The sequence below is a fragment of the Trifolium pratense genome, linkage group LG4, assembly GCF_020283565.1.
Source record: "Trifolium pratense cultivar HEN17-A07 linkage group LG4, ARS_RC_1.1, whole genome shotgun sequence".
Lineage (NCBI taxonomy): Eukaryota > Viridiplantae > Streptophyta > Magnoliopsida > Fabales > Fabaceae > Trifolium > Trifolium pratense.
The window spans coordinates 16,331,875-16,352,860 of record NC_060062.1 but is presented as its reverse complement, the minus strand read 5'-3'; the positions used below and the strand labels follow the sequence as shown (position 1 = coordinate 16,352,860).

Genomic DNA, 20,986 nt, shown 5'->3' with positions numbered 1-20,986 from the left:
GGCAGTATTATTAAAAATCAATTGAATGACTGAGATCTTCACTTACACTCTCCGCTGAAAAATCCACTGGAGAGAAACCCCATCCCCCTTTTGCACTCACAAATGAGCTGAAGGGACAGGACAGAAGGAGTAGCCTATATAGGACATTAAATTTGTTACTCATTCAAGTTTGTGTTCAGATGAGTTTACATTTTCCCCCCTTAAGTATAAATATCTATATGCATACTTGAATATCATGGTATAAACATCAAGTGGTCCATGATGGACCAGTCATGAATAACATTATAACGAATACGAATTTTACAAAATTCATCGTTGGATTGAAAATTTATATCATATAGATCACCCATAGAAAAATTTAGAAAAATTGAAAATCATTTGATATGTTATTGGGATACATCAAAATTAACGTTTTATTAAATAAAGTAAATCTTGATGGGTCTCAATAACATATCAAATGATTTTCAAAAAATTTTAAAAAATTTATGAATGATCTATACGATATAAACTTTCAATCTAACAGTTAATTTCGTAAAATTAATATTCGGTAGATCACTTGTCCACGATGAAAGCATTAGCCTGAATATCCTACTCAATTCTTCCTCTCTCAGCTTCTCTATAAATTTTACAATAATTGACAGTTATAACCCTACAAAACTAAACTTCTCCATTAATTCATTTTTTAATAATCTTGTTCAAAAAAATTCATTTTTTTAATAACACGTTTCATTCTTTTATTTTTTTTCTTTAAAGAAACCAAATCCTACAGGCTACAACTATAACTTTACTTTAAAAAAACAACAATGTTCATGCAGAAACCAAGCTGTAAAAAATTCCAAAAACACAATCCAAAAGAACCAAGTATAACTTGTATTTGTGATTCAATCATTGAATTTACAATACTAATAAACATGGTTGATCAAGAGTAACTTACATTAACAGACCAACCTAATGTGCAGAATAAAAGCACAATACAATCATCCAACTAAATCACATTTTTCTTGCTGATTTTCACTTACATACCAGCAAGGGCATATCTCTAAAACTACACAAATGCAAACCAACAAATAGCAAAAAAAAAACAGGTGTCATCCTCTAAGGTTGTCCACATAGGATCTGAGCTTTCATGTTTAGACAAAAATTTATCCTAATTTAGGCAATGTTTTCAAAATTGTTGATGGAGGGAAAAAAGTGTGAACAAATTCTCAAAGGGCCAGAAAAGTGGGTCGAAAATGCAAGGCCCATTGCATTTAGGCCCAAAACGAACGGAAAAAAAAAAAAAGCTGGCAGGAGTATTGGTGATACGTCGCTTTCCTCGTCTGTGTTGTTTCCCACTTTTGGTTAACAAGATTCAAACATTCATTTCCTCATTCACGCTGCTGCAACGTTCTCTGCCCTCAATTCAAATTTCAAATTCAAATCACACACTCTCTCTCTCCCTCTTCTTTCACGTTCTTTAACATTCTTTAACATTGCTTTCACCTTCATTCAACATTCATTTCTTCGTCCGTTTCTCTGCTTCATCTCCCAGAATCTAGGTAACAATTTTTTTCTCTCTTTGTTTTCACTTTGGTACAGATTAACTTCCACCGTTAATGATTAGTTAATATGTTATTTTTCTCATAGATTCACTTCCATCGCAATCTTCAGGTAACGACAATTTACGATTCGTCAATTTGGAAGTTCATGATTTGATTTCATATTCTACTTTTGATTTTTTTTTCTTGCAATTTACTGTTTGTTCAGGTTCACAAATTAGAGTTCATGGTTTGATTTCTATTGTTCTTTATTTGTTTGATTTGATTCTGCCGCCAATCTCATATAGATGCTATGTTGCTCTGTATTTTTTCAGGTTCTTGACACACCAATCCAACGAAAGGTTTTTTCTTTTTCTTTTTTCTTTTATGAATCTTTAACATTGAATATGTGTGTAATCTTTTATCACCATTATTTATTGTTTTTTTCATCACAAGTTATTCATTTCTCCTTATTTGAAAACTCTCATTTGATTGTGAAAGTGAGCACTCAAAGTGTTTGAGGAAATGTCTCAAAAGGAAAAAATGATGGCTTTGTGGTCTTATTATTTTGTGCTTTTCTATACCATCATTTGTATGCAATTAGTGAAAGAATTAGTCAGTGTTTTAAAAACCGGACCGGACCGGACGGTCGAACCGGTTGAACCGGAAACCGGAGGTAAACCGGTCTGGTCTGATTGTTGGACCGGACATGCTAATGAACCGGTGGAAACCGGAATGAACCGGTGGAAATCGGAAAAACCGGTGAACCGGCGGTTTTTTGAACCGGCCGGTTTATTTGCGGGCAGATTTTTTAAATTTTTTTTATGCTTTTTTTTTACGTTTGTTTTTTTTCCTTTCTTTCTATTTTTTTTCTTTCTTTTGTACGCTTTTTTTTTTTTGGTAAGGTAAACAACAAGCAGAACGGATGAAATTGTTTTGAAACGAAACAAATTTCACTTGATATCCAAAGCATAACAAGAAGTAACATTGGATAGGGCAAAACTAATAACAATAGAAAAGAAACAAATGCTTGCTCAAAATTATTAACCCATTTGAATATTCCAAGAAGAAAGTAACAATATCATCCCATGAACTGAAATCCATAGATCAATCACCGAAAAGATCTAACCTTGGCTAACAAAATCAATATTAGGCATGTTTGAAAGAAGAAAAAAAAAATCAGTAAGATGAAAGAAAAACAGAGAGAGAGAGAGAGAGAAAAGAAGAAAGAAAAGAAAGAACAAAGATCTGGCTAAATAGTGAGGAGAAAAGAATCAAAGAAAAGAGAGAAAAAAGAAAGAAAAAACGTAACAGATGGAGGAAGAGAGAAGATAGAGCGGCTGTGCAAGTAGGTTGTGTAATAGGAGTAATGAAATTTCAATTTTAGGGTTATAGCTTTTATTTAGGCTTTTGGGTCAACAAAACTAGGTAAATTAATAGCCCAAAGTATTATAAAAATACTACTTTTCTTTTTAACCAAATAAAAGTAAATCAAGTATATTTGACATACAATTTTTTTTGGTAAGATATACAATTATTATTTATTCTTTTAAAACCTATAAACATAATTTATTTGTATATGACATTCTTTATATAAAAATTTATTTATTATTATTAGTGGTATATGTCCTTGTTTTATAGAATTTATGGCATTCTTTTTATGAAATTTTCAAATTTTCATATTTTTATACTTTTTTAAAGACGAGTTATCTGATTCAACCGGTTTAATAACTATATAGTCTTATCATAGAGACCGGTTCATTCCATCGGTTTAATCCGGTTTAATCCGGTTTGTCATGCGGTTCGACCAGTGACCCAGTGGTTCGACCAATGAACCAGTGACCCAGTACCCTCGCCGGTTCGATGACCGGTCCGGTTTTTAAAACACTGGAATTAGTGAAAATAGATAATTTGTTAGCTTCTACATCACCAACTTTAAGGTATTTTATAAAAATGGTGTCTTCTTTGATTGAATGTGTTTTACAAATTTTGAAACTAAATATTTGCATATATCCACTACAATCACCAAATAAAAGTCTGACAAAAAAAAGAAAATAAAAACTAAAAAATCAAAAACAGGAAAGAACCTTTCTCTACCCTTTCTGCTTTGATGATGTCTTCTTTCTCTCCATCTTCAACAAAACTTCCATTTTGGTGAAAAACCAAAACTGTTCTCTACAAACTTTGACTAATTTAACGATGCTTTCAAGTTTGTGTTAAATTTGGAATTTGGAATGCAGAACATGACAGATTTCTCAGTATGCTTTTAGGTACATTCTTTTTGTTGTGGAGACTATATAACTATATATTGCTGAAAGCATCATTATGTTCTTATCTGATGTCGAACTGCGGGTTGTGCCATAGATGTATTTTACGACTTTTTAGTGTGATGCGTAGATGTAGCTAAATAATATCTTTAGTTCATTTTGGAGGTTTCTTGATGAATGTTGTTATCTCATTTGTCTATTTGCTTTGCTTATTTTTGTTGCAGAAACTTTTTTTTGCTATTTTTGAGGGCTATAAGTGGGCTATGATTTGAATGGGGAGAGGATGCTAGAGTTGAGAAGTGGAGCTAGAAGGTCCAAGAGGCTTGGGCAGAGCCTTCTCAGGACAGAACTAGCAGGAGAGTTGGAGGTGGAAGAGGAACTGGTGCTAATGCAAGCAAGCAAGCTCCTTCTATCATTTTCTTTCTCTGCTACCTTTCTTTTGAAATTCATAAATTCCCTTACCTCCAATCTGTCATTCTCTCTTCTTCAATTTCCTCCATTTCCTCTACACACAAAATTTGGGATAGCTTCATGAATATAATCCTTAGTCAGTACTATTTTCCCTTTGAATATGCATTGTGGACTTTGAACGACTATTAATTGTGTCTTTTTATGACTATTTTTTGTGATGCCTTTATAAGTGGATCAATTATAGTTTGATATTTTTAATTACTTTTATTTTGATTCCTTGAATTATTCCTAGCGACGACAAAGATCGATGCATGAAGCAGACCACACGACTGCAGCGAAGGTAAGCACTTCAGATCCATTTTAGTTTTTGGATTCCAGATTTATTTTCAATTCATTTTCGGATTCCAGATCTATTATATTTTTGTTCAATCTATGGTGATGTTGCTTCTTACTCTACGACGTTGTTTATATATATTTTTTTTTAATGTTCAATCAGATATTGCCGCTTATGAATATGAGGAAAAAGGTATGTAATATAACAGAGTATTAGCTTTAGTTTGATGGATTTGAAGGGAGACGTTTTCTCTCATTATTTGTTATATTTCAAACCCATTTGATTGAATATAGTTATTGTTATTTGTAGTGTACTACATATATAATTTTAAATTGGAATAAGGCTTGCCAGCAATGAAATTTTATGTTTAAAAGAAATATTACATAAGAAACGTGGTAAAGATTTCAGGCTATAATGATAATAAAGAAATTTTATTTGTAGTGATTAGTATTAGTATATCTTCTATTTGATTGGTTCTTTTTCCTATACATTTTTTAAGGTTTATTTTTTGAATATCAAAATTTTAATTGCAGGAGTTTTTTTAACTTAAAATGTATAATACCTAATTGTGTTAAACGTGTGGAACCATGTAAAAACTTCAACTTGGAATAGGATATTGATATTTTGTCACCTACAAGAGGAGTGGTATATAAAGAGCAAATCATAAACATCAAGGTAGAATTGAGATTCATTTTATCTTCTGATTACTATTGTTTTTTATTATGAAAGGTTATTTTCTTTATTGTGAATCTTATTTACTATTCATCAGGTTTCTAATGACATCTTTTTTTGGTTTCAGATCTAGCCATTCATGCATGCACAAATGAGTTGATAGTATGCATTTTACGGAGGTAAGCTTTCCCTTTGATTAGTTAATAATGCTGGTAGTAAAACTGAACTTCAACTTATATTGGTGCTACTTTTTGTTTTGCAAATATAAGTGGATCACTTATAGTGTGATACTTTTTGTTTTGAGAATTTGTTTTAAGTGACTCAAAGCAATGGATGATTTATGCTTTGTGTTCATTACGTTCAAGAGATTGGCTTATCCTCTATCTGTTCCAATTCATAAGCACCTGTAAAGGCCATTAGTAAATGATTTTCAAGACTTAACTTCATATTATTTGATACTTTTACTTTTGAAGCATTGTTTTAAGCATGTGCATTATTCTTCAAGTATTTATATCTTAAAGACCTGTGAGAAATATATGTAGATGAAGTAAGTGCATTATGGGAGGATTTAAATCGAATTCTACACACTCTACATTTTTCAAGTTCTATAAACAAGTAAGTGTCTTCACTCTTTGACTATGATTTAATTTTTTGTTACTTTGTTCGAACTTTTTAGTAAGAATGTTTATGTGTTTGCTCTTTTGGACAAACCACATTGACCTTCTAACTAATTTGGGTGTGTTTCATTTTTTATTGACTCTGAATTTGTTTGCTGGATTCTTCTCCCAATCATTTTTTTAACACATTCATTTTTTGATTAAGTATGTTTTGTTTCAAGTTAGCATATTTAAGTTAGAGACTACATGTGGTACATGTAAGAGAAATTGGAACTCGAAAAATTTCATTGGTATAGTGTAAACATTCACGTTGAAAAGGAACAAAGAGTAGTAGGCAATAGGCAGTACCTGTGGTCTCATGGTTTGGATTCTATTATACTTTAATGCATAAGAACAACTAACTTTTACCGCAAATTGAATCCGATATAGATGTCTGACTCATGGATGCTGAAGGGAAGGAATTCCAAATCATACCAATCTATGGAAACAATTTTGTAGAAGGAATTATAGGTCTTAAAAGTGAAAGTTGTTAAAGGTGTGTAGACTTATTTTTAATTCAATTTTGTTACTTCTGTGATTTGTGTGTCATTATAGCGTGTTATTCATATCTTATTAGAAAGACTCAAGTGTATGTACAACAAAAAAAAAAGAATGGCTCAAGTATTCAAACTACATGGTTTGATTATCTTTTGTCGAAGCATTCCTTAGATTTTAACTACATTTGTCTCATTATAGTGTCTTCTGCATAGTTTTTATTAAGATATATATCTTATTATATATTTATAACTTATTAGAATTAGAACGACCCACTTCTTCAAACTACATGGTTTGGTTATCTTTTGTCGTAGCATTCTCTATAGTTGGTAATTATTAAGTCCATAGTGCTTCAGTTTTTTAAGCTTAGACACTCTTACTTGACAAAAGTGTTAATGATGAATTCTTTCACTTTAACTTTATAGTTTCTTTCCAATAATATAAGTATTTTCTTATTGTGTATTATTTACTAATGCTATTTTTATTTTTATTTTTTACAGATTTGGTTTTACATCTAAAGGAGATTGTGAGCCGACATATCGATAGGGTTGCAAAATGGGTTTTTAACTTCCAAAGGATTTATCCATGATAATACAATGTTTAAAAAGGGTTTTATATAGTTTAAGTTTACCGTAATGGTATTAACTTTCTTTAGTTCATGAGTTTTTCTCTTAATGGAATTTGAAAAAATTTCTTGAATGAAAATAAAAATGACATTAAAATATAACATTAAGTTTGCTATGTTATAGTATATATCCACTACATAAGTATGAACACATGTTGCTCTTTTTTATTTTGCAATGTGTTCTCAATTTCATCTCATACAACAAATTCTCATTAAATAACATACCTATAATGATACAGTTAAAGAAAAGCAAGAGGACAAAAACATAAGGAAACTTGACATAGATTAAGAGATTATCAAAAAAATAATAAACATGAAAAGCAATGTTGCACTAAAAACTAATGTCTTAAATCTCAATTTGAATAAGTATTTCACCATCAAATTATGCGAAACACATTGGATCACAAATCACAATGTATATGAATTTAATATTAATTTTCAAATTTTATATCTCTAAAAAACGCATGGGGACTACAATATTTTATGTAGATTTTATTATACGCTCTATGTTTTGTGTATCCATTTTGTTTATCCATTAAATTTAATATTAATTTTCAAATTTTATATCTCTAAAAGACACATGTGGACGGTAAGATTTTATGTAGCCATTATTATACGCTCTATATTTTGTATATCCATTTTGTTTATCCATTAAATTTAATATTAATTTTCAAATTTTATATCTCTAAAAAACACACGGGGACTGTAAGATTTTATGTAGTCTTTATTATACGCTCTATCTGAAAAATAAATAAATTTTGCCATAAATAAATTTCAAATTTCGTATCTCTGAAAAATTCACGGGGACTGTATGATTTTATGTAGACTTTATCATACGCTCTATGTTTTGTGAATCCATTTTGTCTATCCATTCAAGATTACATTAATTTTTTTTTTTAAGAAACATTACATTAATTTTTTAATTGAATTTATAATTTCATAATGTAACCGTGTAATATGATATAACTTTTACCATAAATAAATTTTAAATTTCGTATCTCTAAAAAATGCACGGGGACTGTATGATTTTATGTAGACTTTATTATACGATCTATGTTTTGTGTATCCATTTTTGACTATCCATTCAAGATTACATTAATTTTTTAATAGAATTTATAATTTCATAATGGTACCGTGTAATATGATATATCTTTTACCCTAAATAAATTTCAAATTTCGTATCTCTCGAAAATGCACGGGGACTGTATGATTTTATGTAGACTTTATTATAAGCTCTATGATTTGTGTATCCATTTTGTCTATCCATTCAAGATTACATTAATTTTTTAATTGAATTTATAATTTCATAATGGTACCGTGTAATATGATATATTTTTTACCATAAATAAATTTCAAATTTCATATCTCTCAAAAAGGAACGGGGACTGTATGATTTTATGTAGACTTTATCATACGCTTTATGTTTTGTGCATCCATTTTGTCTATACATTCAAGATTACATTAATTTTTTAATTGAATTTATAATTTCATAATGTAACCGTGTAATATGATATATCTTTTACCATAAATAAATTTCAAATTTGGTATCTCTCAAAAATGCACGGGGACTATATGATTTTATGTAGACTTTATCATACGCTCTATGTTTTGTGCATCTATTTTGTCTATTCATTCAAGATTACATTAATTTTTTAATTGAATTTATAATTTCATAATGGTACCGTGTAATATGATATATTTTTTACCATAAATAAATTTCAAATTTCATATCTCTCAAAAAGGAACGGGGACTGTATGATTTTATGTAGACTTTATCATACGCTTTATGTTTTGTGCATTCATTTTGTCTATACATTCAAGATTACATTAATTTTTTAATTGAATTTATAATTTCATAATGTAACCGTGTAATATGATATATCTTTTACCATAAATAAATTTCAAATTTGGTATCTCTCAAAAATGCACGGGGACTGTATGATTTTATGTAGACTTTATCATACGCTCTATGTTTTGTGCATCCATTTTGTCTATTCATTCAAGATTACATTAATTTTTTAATTGAATTTATAATTTCATAATGGTACCGTGTAATATGATATATCTTTTACCATAAATAAATTTCAAATTTCGAATCTCTCAAAAATGCACGGGGACTGTATGATTTTATGTAGACTTTATTATACGCTCTATGTTTTGTGTATCCATTTTTGTCTATCCATTCAAGATTACTTTAATTTTTTAATTGAATTTATAATTTCATAATGGTACCGTGTAATATGATATATCTTTTACCATAAATAAATTTCAAATTTCGTGTCTCTCGAAAATGCACGGGGACTGTATGATTTTATGTAGACTTTATTATAAGTTCTATGTTTTGTGTATCCATTTTGTCTATCCATTCAAGATTACATTAATTTTTTAATTGAATTTATAATTTCATAATGTAACCGTGTAATATGATATATCTTTTACCATAATTCCATAAATAAATTTCAAATTTCGTATCTCTGAAAATGCACGGGGACAGTATGATTTTATGTAGACTTTATTATAAGCTCTATGTTTTGTGTATCCATTTTGTCTATCCATTCAAGATTACATTAATTTTTTAATTGAATTTATAATTTCATAATGTAACCGTGTAATATGATATATCTTTTACCATAAATAAATTTCAAATTTGGTATCTCTCAAAAATGCACGGGGACTGTATGATTTTATGTAGACTTTATCATACGCTCTATGTTTTGTGCATCCATTTTGTCTATCCTTTCAAGATTACATTAATTTTTTAATTGAATTTATAATTTCATAATGGTACCGTGTAATATGATATATTTTTTACCATAAATAAATTTCAAATTTCATATCTCTCAAAAAGGAACGGGGACTGTATGATTTTATGTAGACTTTATCATACGCTTTATGTTTTGTGCATCCATTTTGTCTATACATTCAAGATTACATTAATTTTTTAATTGAATTTATAATTTCATAATGTAACCGTGTAATATGATATATCTTTTACCATAAATAAATTTCAAATTTCGTATCTCTGAAAATGCACGGGGACAGTATGATTTTATGTAGACTTTATTATAAGCTCTATGTTTTGTGCATCCATTTTGTCTATCCATTCAAGATTACATTAATTTTTTAATTGAATTTATAATTTCATAATGGTACCGTGTAATATGATATATTTTTTACCATAAATAAATTTCAAATTTCATATCTCTCAAAAAGGAACGGGGACTGTATGATTTTATGTAGACTTTATCATACGCTTTATGTTTTGTGCATCCATTTTGTCTATACATTCAAGATTACATTAATTTTTTAATTGAATTTATAATTTCATAATGTAACCGTGTAATATGATATATCTTTTACCATAAATAAATTTCAAATTTGGTATCTCTCAAAAATGCACGGGGACTGTATGATTTTATGTAGACTTTATCATACGCTCTATGTTTTGTGCATCCATTTTGTCTATTCATTCAAGATTACATTAATTTTTTAATTGAATTTATAATTTCATAATGGTACCGTGTAATATGATATATCTTTTACCATAAATAAATTTCAAATTTCGTATCTCTCAAAAATGCACGGGGATTGTATGATTTTATGTAGACTTTATTATACGCTCTATGTTTTGTGTATCCATTTTTGTCTATCCATTCAAGATTACTTTAATTTTTTAATTGAATTTATAATTTCATAATGGTACCGTGTAATATGATATATCTTTTACCATAAATAAATTTCAAATTTCGTATCTCTCGAAAATGCACGGGGACTGAATGATTTTATGTAGACTTTATTATAAGTTCTATGTTTTGTGTATCCATTTTGTCTATCCATTCAAGATTACATTAATTTTTTAATTGAATTTATAATTTCATAATGTAACCGTGTAATATGAATATGATATATCTTTTACCATAAATAAATTTCAAATTTCGTATCTCTGAAAATGCACGGGGACAATATGATTTTATGTAGACTTTATTATAAGCTCTATGTTTTGTGTATCCATTTTGTCTATCCATTCAAGATTACATTAATTTTTTAATTGAATTTATAATTTCATAATGTAACCGTGTAATATGATATATCTTTTACCATAAATAAATTTCAAATTTGGTCTCAAAAATGTACGGGGACTGTATGATTTTATGTAGACTTTATCATACGCTCTATGTTTTGTGCATCTATTTTGTCTATCGATTCAAGATTACATTAATTTTTTAATTGAATTTATAATTTCATAATGGTACCGTGTAATATGATATATTTTTTACCATAAATAAATTTCAAATTTCATATCTCTCAAAAAGGGACGGGGACTGTATGATTTTATGTAGACTTTATCATACGTTTTATGTTTTGTGCATCCATTTTGTCTATCCATTCAAGATTACATTAATTTTTTAATTGAATTTATAATTTCATAATGTAACCGTGTAATATGATATATCTTTTACCATAAATAAATTTCAAATTTGGTATCTCTCAAAAATGCACGGGGACTGTATGATTTTATGTAGACTTTATCATACGCTCTATGTTTTGTGCATCTATTTTGTCTATCGATTCAAGATTACATTAATTTTTTAATTGAATTTATAATTTCATAATGGTACCGTGTAATATGATATATTTTTTACCATAAATAAATTTCAAATTTCATATCTCTCAAAAAGGAACGGGGACTGTATGATTTTATGTAGACTTTATCATACGCTTTATGTTTTGTGCATTCATTTTGTCTATACATTCAAGATTACATTAATTTTTTAATTGAATTTATAATTTCATAATGTAACCGTGTAATATGATATATCTTTTACCATAAATAAATTTCAAATTTGGTATCTCTCAAAAATGCACGGGGACTGTATGATTTTATGTAGACTTTATCATACGCTCTATGTTTTGTGCATCCATTTTGTCTATTCATTCAAGATTACATTAATTTTTTAATTGAATTTATAATTTCATAATGGTACCGTGTAATATGATATATCTTTTACCATAAATAAATTTCAAATTTCGAATCTCTCAAAAATGCACGGGGACTGTATGATTTTATGTAGACTTTATTATACGCTCTATGTTTTGTGTATCCATTTTTGTCTATCCATTCAAGATTACTTTAATTTTTTAATTGAATTTATAATTTCATAATGGTACCGTGTAATATGATATATCTTTTACCATAAATAAATTTCAAATTTCGTGTCTCTCGAAAATGCACGAGGACTGTATGATTTTATGTAGACTTTATTATAAGTTCTATGTTTTGTGTATCCATTTTGTCTATCCATTCAAGATTACATTAATTTTTTAATTGAATTTATAATTTCATAATGTAACCGTGTAATATGATATATCTTTTACCATAATTCCATAAATAAATTTCAAATTTCGTATCTCTGAAATGCACGGGGACAGTATGATTTTATGTAGACTTTATTATAAGCTCTATGTTTTGTGTATCCATTTTGTCTATCCATTCAAGATTACATTAATTTTTTAATTGAATTTATAATTTCATAATGTAACCGTGTAATATGATATATCTTTTACCATAAATAAATTTCAAATTTGGTATCTCTCAAAAATGCACGGGGACTGTATGATTTTATGTAGACTTTATCATACGCTCTATGTTTTGTGCATCCATTTTGTCTATCCTTTCAAGATTACATTAATTTTTTAATTGAATTTATAATTTCATAATGGTACCGTGTAATATGATATATTTTTTACCATAAATAAATTTCAAATTTCATATCTCTAAAAAAGGAACGGGGACTGTATGATTTTATGTAGACTTTATCATACGCTTTATGTTTTGTGCATCCATTTTGTCTATACATTCAAGATTACATTAATTTTTTAATTGAATTTATAATTTCATAATGTAACCGTGTAATATGATATATCTTTTACCATAAATAAATTTCAAATTTCGTATCTCTGAAAATGCACGGGGACAGTATGATTTTATGTAGACTTTATTATAAGCTCTATGTTTTGTGCATCCATTTTGTCTATCCATTCAAGATTACATTAATTTTTTAATTGAATTTATAATTTCATAATGGTACCGTGTAATATGATATATTTTTTACCATAAATAAATTTCAAATTTCATATCTCTCAAAAAGGAACGGGGACTGTCTGATTTTATGTAGACTTTATCATACGCTTTATGTTTTGTGCATCCATTTTGTCTATACATTCAAGATTACATTAATTTTTTAATTGAATTTATAATTTCATAATGTAACCGTGTAATATGATATATCTTTTACCATAAATAAATTTCAAATTTGGTATCTCTCAAAAATGCACGGGGACTGTATGATTTTATGTAGACTTTATCATACGCTCTATGTTTTGTGCATCCATTTTGTCTATTCATTCAAGATTACATTAATTTTTTAATTGAATTTATAATTTCATAATGGTACCGTGTAATATGATATATCTTTTACCATAAATAAATTTCAAATTTCGTATCTCTCAAAAATGCACGGGGATTGTATGATTTTATGTAGACTTTATTATACGCTCTATGTTTTGTGTATCCATTTTTGTCTATCCATTCAAGATTACTTTAATTTTTTAATTGAATTTATAATTTCATAATGGTACCGTGTAATATGATATATCTTTTACCATAAATAAATTTCAAATTTCGTATCTCTCGAAAATGCACGGGGACTGAATGATTTTATGTAGACTTTATTATAAGTTCTATGTTTTGTGTATCCATTTTGTCTATCCATTCAAGATTACATTAATTTTTTAATTGAATTTATAATTTCATAATGTAACCGTGTAATATGAATATGATATATCTTTTACCATAAATAAATTTCAAATTTCGTATCTCTGAAAATGCACGGGGACAATATGATTTTATGTAGACTTTATTATAAGCTCTATGTTTTGTGTATCCATTTTGTCTATCCATTCAAGATTACATTAATTTTTTAATTGAATTTATAATTTCATAATGTAACCGTGTAATATGATATATCTTTTACCATAAATAAATTTCAAATTTGGTATCAAAAATGTACGGGGACTGTATGATTTTATGTAGACTTTATCATACGCTCTATGTTTTGTGCATCTATTTTGTCTATCGATTCAAGATTACATTAATTTTTTAATTGAATTTATAATTTCATAATGGTACCGTGTAATATGATATATTTTTTACCATAAATAAATTTCAAATTTCATATCTCTCAAAAAGGGACGGGGACTGTATGATTTTATGTAGACTTTATCATACGTTTTATGTTTTGTGCATCCATTTTGTCTATCCATTCAAGATTACATTAATTTTTTAATTGAATTTATAATTTCATAATGTAACCGTGTAATATGATATATCTTTTACCATAAATAAATTTCAAATTTGGTATCTCTCAAAAATGCACGGGGACTGTATGATTTTATGTAGACTTTATCATACGCTCTATGTTTTGTGCATCCATTTTGTCTATCCATTCAAGATTACATTAATTTTTTAATTGAATTTATAATTTCATAATGTAACCGTGTAATATGATATATCTTTTACCATAAATAAATTTCAAATTTCGTATCTCTCAAAATGCACGGGGACTGTATGATTTTTTGTAGACTTTATCATACGCTCTATGTTTTGTGCATCCATTTTGTCTATCCATTCAAGATTACATTAATTTTTTAATTGAATTTATAATTTCATAATGTAACCGTGTAATATGATATATCTTTTACCATAAATAAATTTCAAATTTTATATCTCTAAAAAACGCACGGGGACTGTAAGATTTTAGGTAGCCTTTATTATACGCTCTATGATCTGTGTATCCATTTTGTTTATCCGTTAAATTTAATATTAATTTTCAAATTTTATATATCTAAAAAATGCATTGGAGTTGTATGATTTTATGTAGCCTTTATTATATTATTCAACCAGACAACATTTCTCCCAAACTATCGTGTCTAACTATTTGCTACCTCAGCAACGAGATTCTTCTGATTTTGGATAACTCAAACATTTCTGTGAATTGCATGATTCATACATCACCAAGGAATATGAATGAGAAGTATATAAGTCAAGGGTGGATTGCATTTATCAAACAAGCTAATATCAACATCGGTTCCAGGCTTAGGATTACTCTTTTAGATCCACCAGAAATTTTGAATGTTGGAATCATCGACCAACGTGATTAACTCTATTTATCATTTGTTCAGTTTAGCTTATGTTTTAAGAACCATGTGATGTTTTATTATGGTTTGAACCATGTGTTGTTTTATTATATTTTGATTAGTATGAGTTTCAAATTCTACTTTAAAAATCATGTGTTGTATCAAGTGTCACATTCTACTCTAATCCGTGGCACAAATTTTCTCCAATGTCATTATTATTGTACTATTTCGTATTATTCGATTATTTTTAGGTCAATGTTTGATATCTTAATATTATGCCTAATTATTTATCATGGTACTAACAATTAAAATATATAACAAATGCTTGCCCGTGCGTTGCACGGGTCGGAAATCTAGTACATATACATATACATATACATATATTAAAAAAAGAATATAGTTAGTTCCAATTTCACATGCTACAAGAATACAAAATAGCATATCAGTGTTATGTGCACGAAAAGAGCAAATATCCCACTTCTGTTTATCAATTTGTGAGATCCATCGCGTAAAGAAGTGCTTCCACTTAGGTCTCCTGCGTTGACAAACTCGCTTCTTCCGTTACCAGTTGAAGCAGAAACATTAACCGATAATGAACCTAGATTATTGAATTTTATAGTGAACATATTAGAATCTGATGTTGAAGATAAACCATATATAGGATAATTCATCTCAGCATCTGATGGTCCTTATCACTACTACTCCGTCTGGTCCTTTTTATAAGAGACACTTCACCTTTTTAGATTAATTGAATAATTAGTGTATTTGATCTATGATATAGACCAGATACATTAATTATTCAATGAATCTAGAAAGGTGAAGTGTCTCTTATAAAAAGAACCAGAGGGAGTATATATATAATACAAAAAATAATCCCAGCCATTGATTTTCGTTAATGTTAATCAGACGATTATTATTCGTTGTTCTCGTTCCTCATAATAACAAAATATTCTCACCAGAGTCATCCTCTATATGTATGTTTTGATTAGTACTATATGCTTTTAATGTAGCACAGCGAAAACTTACAGTCATAGTTTGCCCATCCAATGCGTTGACCAGCAAGATCATAGACAAAAATTCTGTCTTTCAATACAAGGTCTGCCAGAAAAAAAAAACAGCGTTGTTAGCATCAAAATTTGATAAGCAGACCGAGAGTATAAACATTAATATTAGCTAGGGCCATTGAGTACAAAATTAAAAGAGCGATTCTAATGTGTCGGCGTAATGAACTGATTGATAATCAACTTAAGAACTATTATCTCTGTAATTATAATATCTTCAAGATTCAATTGTATTAGTTTAACAGACTTAAGTCAAATGTAAAACTTATTTTATGTATATTTTCAATACATTACAGAAAGGAATAGTGTCGACATAGGACCTAAAGTAAAGTTTCCAAAGTGGCATTATACATTACCTCCTAGAATTGTTACATCTTGACCTGGAATTTTCTGAAAACCAATACACCACACTGATCCATCTCCCTGTAAAACACACGTTTATATCATTCAACTAGTGAGATAACATTCGTAATAGAAAAGTTTAGAAAGTAAGAAATAACTGATTCCAACTCGAAATCAGTGTGCAAATCATGCAACCAAAGACATTAAACCTAAGGAAATTGAGTACTTACAATATAGTTCTGTTTTATAAGGTAGTCCTGTGGTCCTAAAACGAGAGAGGCACCACCAGCAAAGTTCAGACTTACTTGAGGAAAGACGTCAAGGCTGTTAAACATGGTAAGTGGTAGAGAAATGGTGTCAAGATCCTCCATTTTTAGCATCCGATCAGAAGAAAAAAAAGTCGAAAAATAATCCATTAAACATCTATGAACAGTTCCAAGTTAACCTGGTGGTAACTAGGTAACACTGATTTCCTCTGGAAAGAACAGTGCGCACAGATTGTGGAATAGCAGCTGTAATCTACACAAAGAACAATATTTCCATTAAATAAAGATAAACCTTTCAAATGAAAAACCATGTCATTTTCGCTAACTATACATGATAATCAAAACAGTATCCGTTACTGATTAATTGGTTGAAAACAAATTACCTAAGTGAAACTCACCGCATTGATAAAGGGATTGTAAGCCTCTTCTGCAATGTATGCCAAAGTAGTTCCGGAATCAATAATGGTACCTCTATTGTTTGATGTAGCAAAAATAGCAGAATCAATTGGCAAATTTTGGCCATTGACAGAGATGCTCAGAAGATTTAGATTATAATGTGGCCTGAAATATTTACCATGGAGTTAATCTTAATGTTTAAACTTTTAATCAAAGAAAATGGCCATTTCAGTACAAATAAATTTCTGACAATAACACGTTAAAATTTTTGAACTCTTGTTCAACTATATAATCTAAATCAAATATATATAATCTATAAAGGATAACGGCCATCTTTAAATTCATTAAAGCCTTAAATCTAGCTGCGTTTACCAGATCATTCAGACGACAAATGATAGTGGTCTTATAATTGACCTAATCCATGAGTTATTGGTTAAGATATTTTACTTAGTATTTTATATTAAATACTTATGTTTTTAGGATTTTATTAGGACATTGAGATGACACATCGATGATTATCATTCATTGGTTGGAGGCATACTAAGTTATAGTTCGTTTCTACTTTCTCTTCTTCTCACTCTTCTTAATCTTGGAACCCTAATTTTCATAGTAGCAGTTGAAAACTTCCTAACAACAAACAATATATATATGGAAAAGATAAAAAGTAGCACTATATTTCAATGGAAGAACATACTGTGACGGAACGAGTGGACTATAAATTATGTTTGGCTCCACAATCTCACCAAGAACCAATAAGCCGCCACCGTTACTATCTCCTTTCAAGCAATGCGAGAACACTCTTGGTGCTATTCCTTGTGAAGAGAGCTGGGAAATTACTGACATACCCTGTTGCCCAAATCCAAATATGCCATCAATTGCTCTATCAGACTTTGTCAAGTCCCCACTCTGCTGGTTGCTACAACTGTTCCATTCAAACCAACAAATGTCAAAAAAGTAAGGGCCTTTTTAGATGACTTATTCGAGATTATCTACTGGCATGCACACTTGTGAAATTGTTAGAGATCTCATGGAAACAGCTTAAGACAAGTCCATAAAGTGCTTTCAGCTTATTTCCATAAGCTCTTCAGGATAACTTATGAAAACAGCTTATAGCTTATATGAAAAATTTCGACTTTATTTTATCTTTTGTTATAGAAATAACTTATTCATAAACACTTATGCTATATGTGCATAATTAAGCTTTTTATCCAAACAAGGCCTAAATATGAATCTTATTCCAACCATTTCAGACTCACCCAAAAACCACAGGTGCCGAGGAATTTGACAACAAAGATCCCTCAGTAATACTAGCAAAATGCATCAAGTCTGAAACATAATAGCCGGATGTTCCACTACCATCTCCATACTGGAATATGTAAGTGCATTGGTTGTTCCGACCGGAACAACTGCTATCTGATGACTGTACACCATTCTTGCACCTTTGGTCAGAACAAGAGATGAATGAAGATGTCGATGAACTCTGAGGGTCAAAGTAATTGAGCTGAATCTGTAACAAAATTCAGCAACAGTGAACAAAATTCGCAAATCCAAAATGTAGCATTGAATTATCAGACAAGGTAATCGGGAATTTACTTGGAGACCACTTGTTTGGGGACAACCATTGCAGGATGCACAACTAACCCAGAGAACATCACTACCGGTGTCAATTTGCACATAAAATTCTCTTGGAGGAGTACCTAAATTCACCTTTGTAAAGTAAAGCCTGTAAAAGCAAAAAATTCAATTTTTCTTTTTTTAAATTTAAAAAATACAATAATAATTGGCAAGCAGAAAACATAAAGCAAAACAAGAGGATTGAAGGCGAGAAAATTAAAGAACTATGTGTGTGTTTGGTTCTGTGGTGACGCTGACACCCCCCCTCAAGCCCAACAGATCTTGGAGAGACTCGTATACCATCTTAGAATTTAGGTTGAACCTAACTCATTCCTACAAAACCGGCTTGTAAGGTAAGGATTGCCCTTACTTATAAACATATCTTCAAGTCATCTCTCATCCAGTGTTTGACCGTAGCTAAAAGTTCGTTGAATGTAAATTGAATTATGTTTAGATACATTTGTGTAAAAATGTGTTAAACAATAAATTCAAGGCTAAAAATCAATTATAGAAACAAAAAATCCAAATTCCAGCTTCAAATTAGAATCAATTCTACCCCAGAATATCCAGACACGTCAAAATCAATTATACAACTTAGAAATTAATTCTACTTGCACAAAAGTGGAACCAAACACACACTATCTATTCTTTCCATAAGTCATTATTACAAACAAAAAAATTATCATTGAAGCTCAAATTTAAAGAATTAGCATATAATTGAAAATAACACAACAAAACCAAGCAAACTATGGTTCAAATTTCTAACTTTATAATAAAGCAAAAACAAAAAAGTAACTCATTTGATGAAAGAAACTGAAAAAGACAAAATTACCCTGCTTTTGAGGTATCAAAGGATCCTTTAACAGGAAAATCAACAACATAGTTAGTAGACTGCAAAAATCTTTGATGTCTGAAACTATCCAAAGCTTTGAGGTAACTCAATTCAACTCCATGATTAGAAGGAAAAGCTCTTTCAAGTGTTAGAGTAACATGAGATGAAGAAATAGCAGCCGCCGATAGAACCGTGACGGTGAAGAGAATAACGGCGGCTACCATTGGTGTGTCGGTGGAAACAAAAAGGGAAAGAGAATTTAGAACATAACAAAAAGTAACGAAGAACAAAAATTGGTGTTGTTTTTGTGGTGTTTCATGATCACAATCACAGAGAATATGTGTAACAAGGTTCAAGGGACAAGAACATGAGAGAGAAAGTGAGATTAGATTAAATAATGTAACACTTTAACTTTGAGAACTTGTGCAAGTTGCAAGTTTGAAGCAAACATAACTCTTCAAGCTTTTTTTTTTTTTTTTTTTTTTTTTATGTGATTAGAGGAAATGACAAATATAGACTAATGCTTAAGATTAAAAAATTTCAAGTTTTTTTTAGTTTTTACGGTAAAACAATGAAAAATGAATGAGTTTTTTTACTACTAAAATAATGATGATTTAGATAAATCGGTATCAACTAAATCATTATTTTAGTAGTAGAAATGAAGATAATTATTAACTTATAAATATTTTTAAGAATTGGTCCACGATGGATCACTTGTAGGAGTGATCCATATTAGAATTTTTCGACAAATATAATCGAAAATTATATATATTGTGATGTGAGATTTTGAGTTTGAGTTCACAATATTCGATCTATTAATATCGACATTGTTGACTGATCTAAGACTTTGAGCAGAACCGATTACACTCTCTGTCTGAAAAGAAAACAAAATATTGTTTTATATTTCTGATGTTGTCACTATAATCTTTAGAAAATTACTCTTGAGGCCTTCACATTGTTCTCAAGCATATTCGGAAACCCTTTTAATCCTATTTTTGCCCCTTGGGCGGCTTATAATCTATTTTCTGAACAAATATTTAGTTTGGATTCTAAATTTCGTTCACTATTCCTTCCAAAAAGAATTGCATTTTTTTGTTAAATTGTGGGTCTAAAATCAACATTGGATCATTAACAAATGATTTCGACACTCATATATGCTCAAGCATAAAGTAATGTGTGTTTTAAAATGATTCTTTTGTGCATTCACAATTACTAATTTCGTACACTGGTTAAGTTTGTATTATACATTCTGAACTAGTTCGGATTATAGATTCTGAACCTGTTCGAAAAATGTGTTCTGAA

At 29.3% G+C, this 20,986-nt stretch overlaps 1 protein-coding gene and 1 long non-coding RNA gene across 6 annotated transcripts; one reads left to right on the top strand and one right to left on the bottom strand.

The window, feature by feature from the left end:
* Positions 1 to 854: 854 nt before the first annotated feature.
* On the bottom strand, positions 855 to 20,122 carry LOC123920621 (aspartic proteinase 36-like). The gene is made up of 11 exons (XM_045972912.1): positions 19,685 to 20,122; positions 18,832 to 18,961; positions 18,495 to 18,745; positions 17,933 to 18,160; positions 17,241 to 17,403; positions 17,022 to 17,095; positions 16,807 to 16,900; positions 16,591 to 16,657; positions 16,200 to 16,271; positions 15,544 to 15,771; positions 855 to 1,037 (listed from the first exon to the last, which is right to left on the bottom strand). Exons 1-10 carry the CDS (start codon positions 19,906 to 19,908, stop codon positions 15,593 to 15,595), a joined length of 1,482 nt encoding a protein of 493 aa, XP_045828868.1. The 5' UTR covers positions 19,909 to 20,122; the 3' UTR covers positions 855 to 1,037; positions 15,544 to 15,592.
* On the top strand, positions 1,123 to 7,076 carry LOC123920622. 5 transcript variants are annotated; one of them, XR_006813736.1, is made up of 9 exons: positions 1,128 to 1,538; positions 1,627 to 1,650; positions 1,853 to 1,879; positions 4,009 to 4,535; positions 4,692 to 4,721; positions 5,063 to 5,204; positions 5,329 to 5,816; positions 6,272 to 6,353; positions 6,853 to 7,076. It is a non-coding gene; the product is annotated as an uncharacterized LOC123920622 (long non-coding RNA). The 5 variants fall into 5 exon arrangements; XR_006813732.1 differs by having other exon boundaries at positions 1,124 to 1,538; positions 4,692 to 5,204; positions 5,329 to 6,353; XR_006813733.1 differs by having other exon boundaries at positions 1,131 to 1,538; positions 5,329 to 7,076.
* Positions 20,123 to 20,986: the final 864 nt, after the last annotated feature.

Coding starts and splice junctions, on each gene's coding strand:
- LOC123920621 (XM_045972912.1), bottom strand. CDS start 19,908: ATGGTAGCCGCCGTTATTCTCTTCACCGTCACGGTTCTATCGGCGGCT. Junction 18,161..18,494: donor TCGGCACCTGTGGTTTTTGG/GTGAGTCTGAAA, acceptor TGAATGGAACAG/TTGTAGCAACCAGCAGAGTG. Junction 15,772..16,199: donor TGGATGGGCAAACTATGACT/GTAAGTTTTCGC, acceptor TCAATAATCTAG/GTTCATTATCGGTTAATGTT.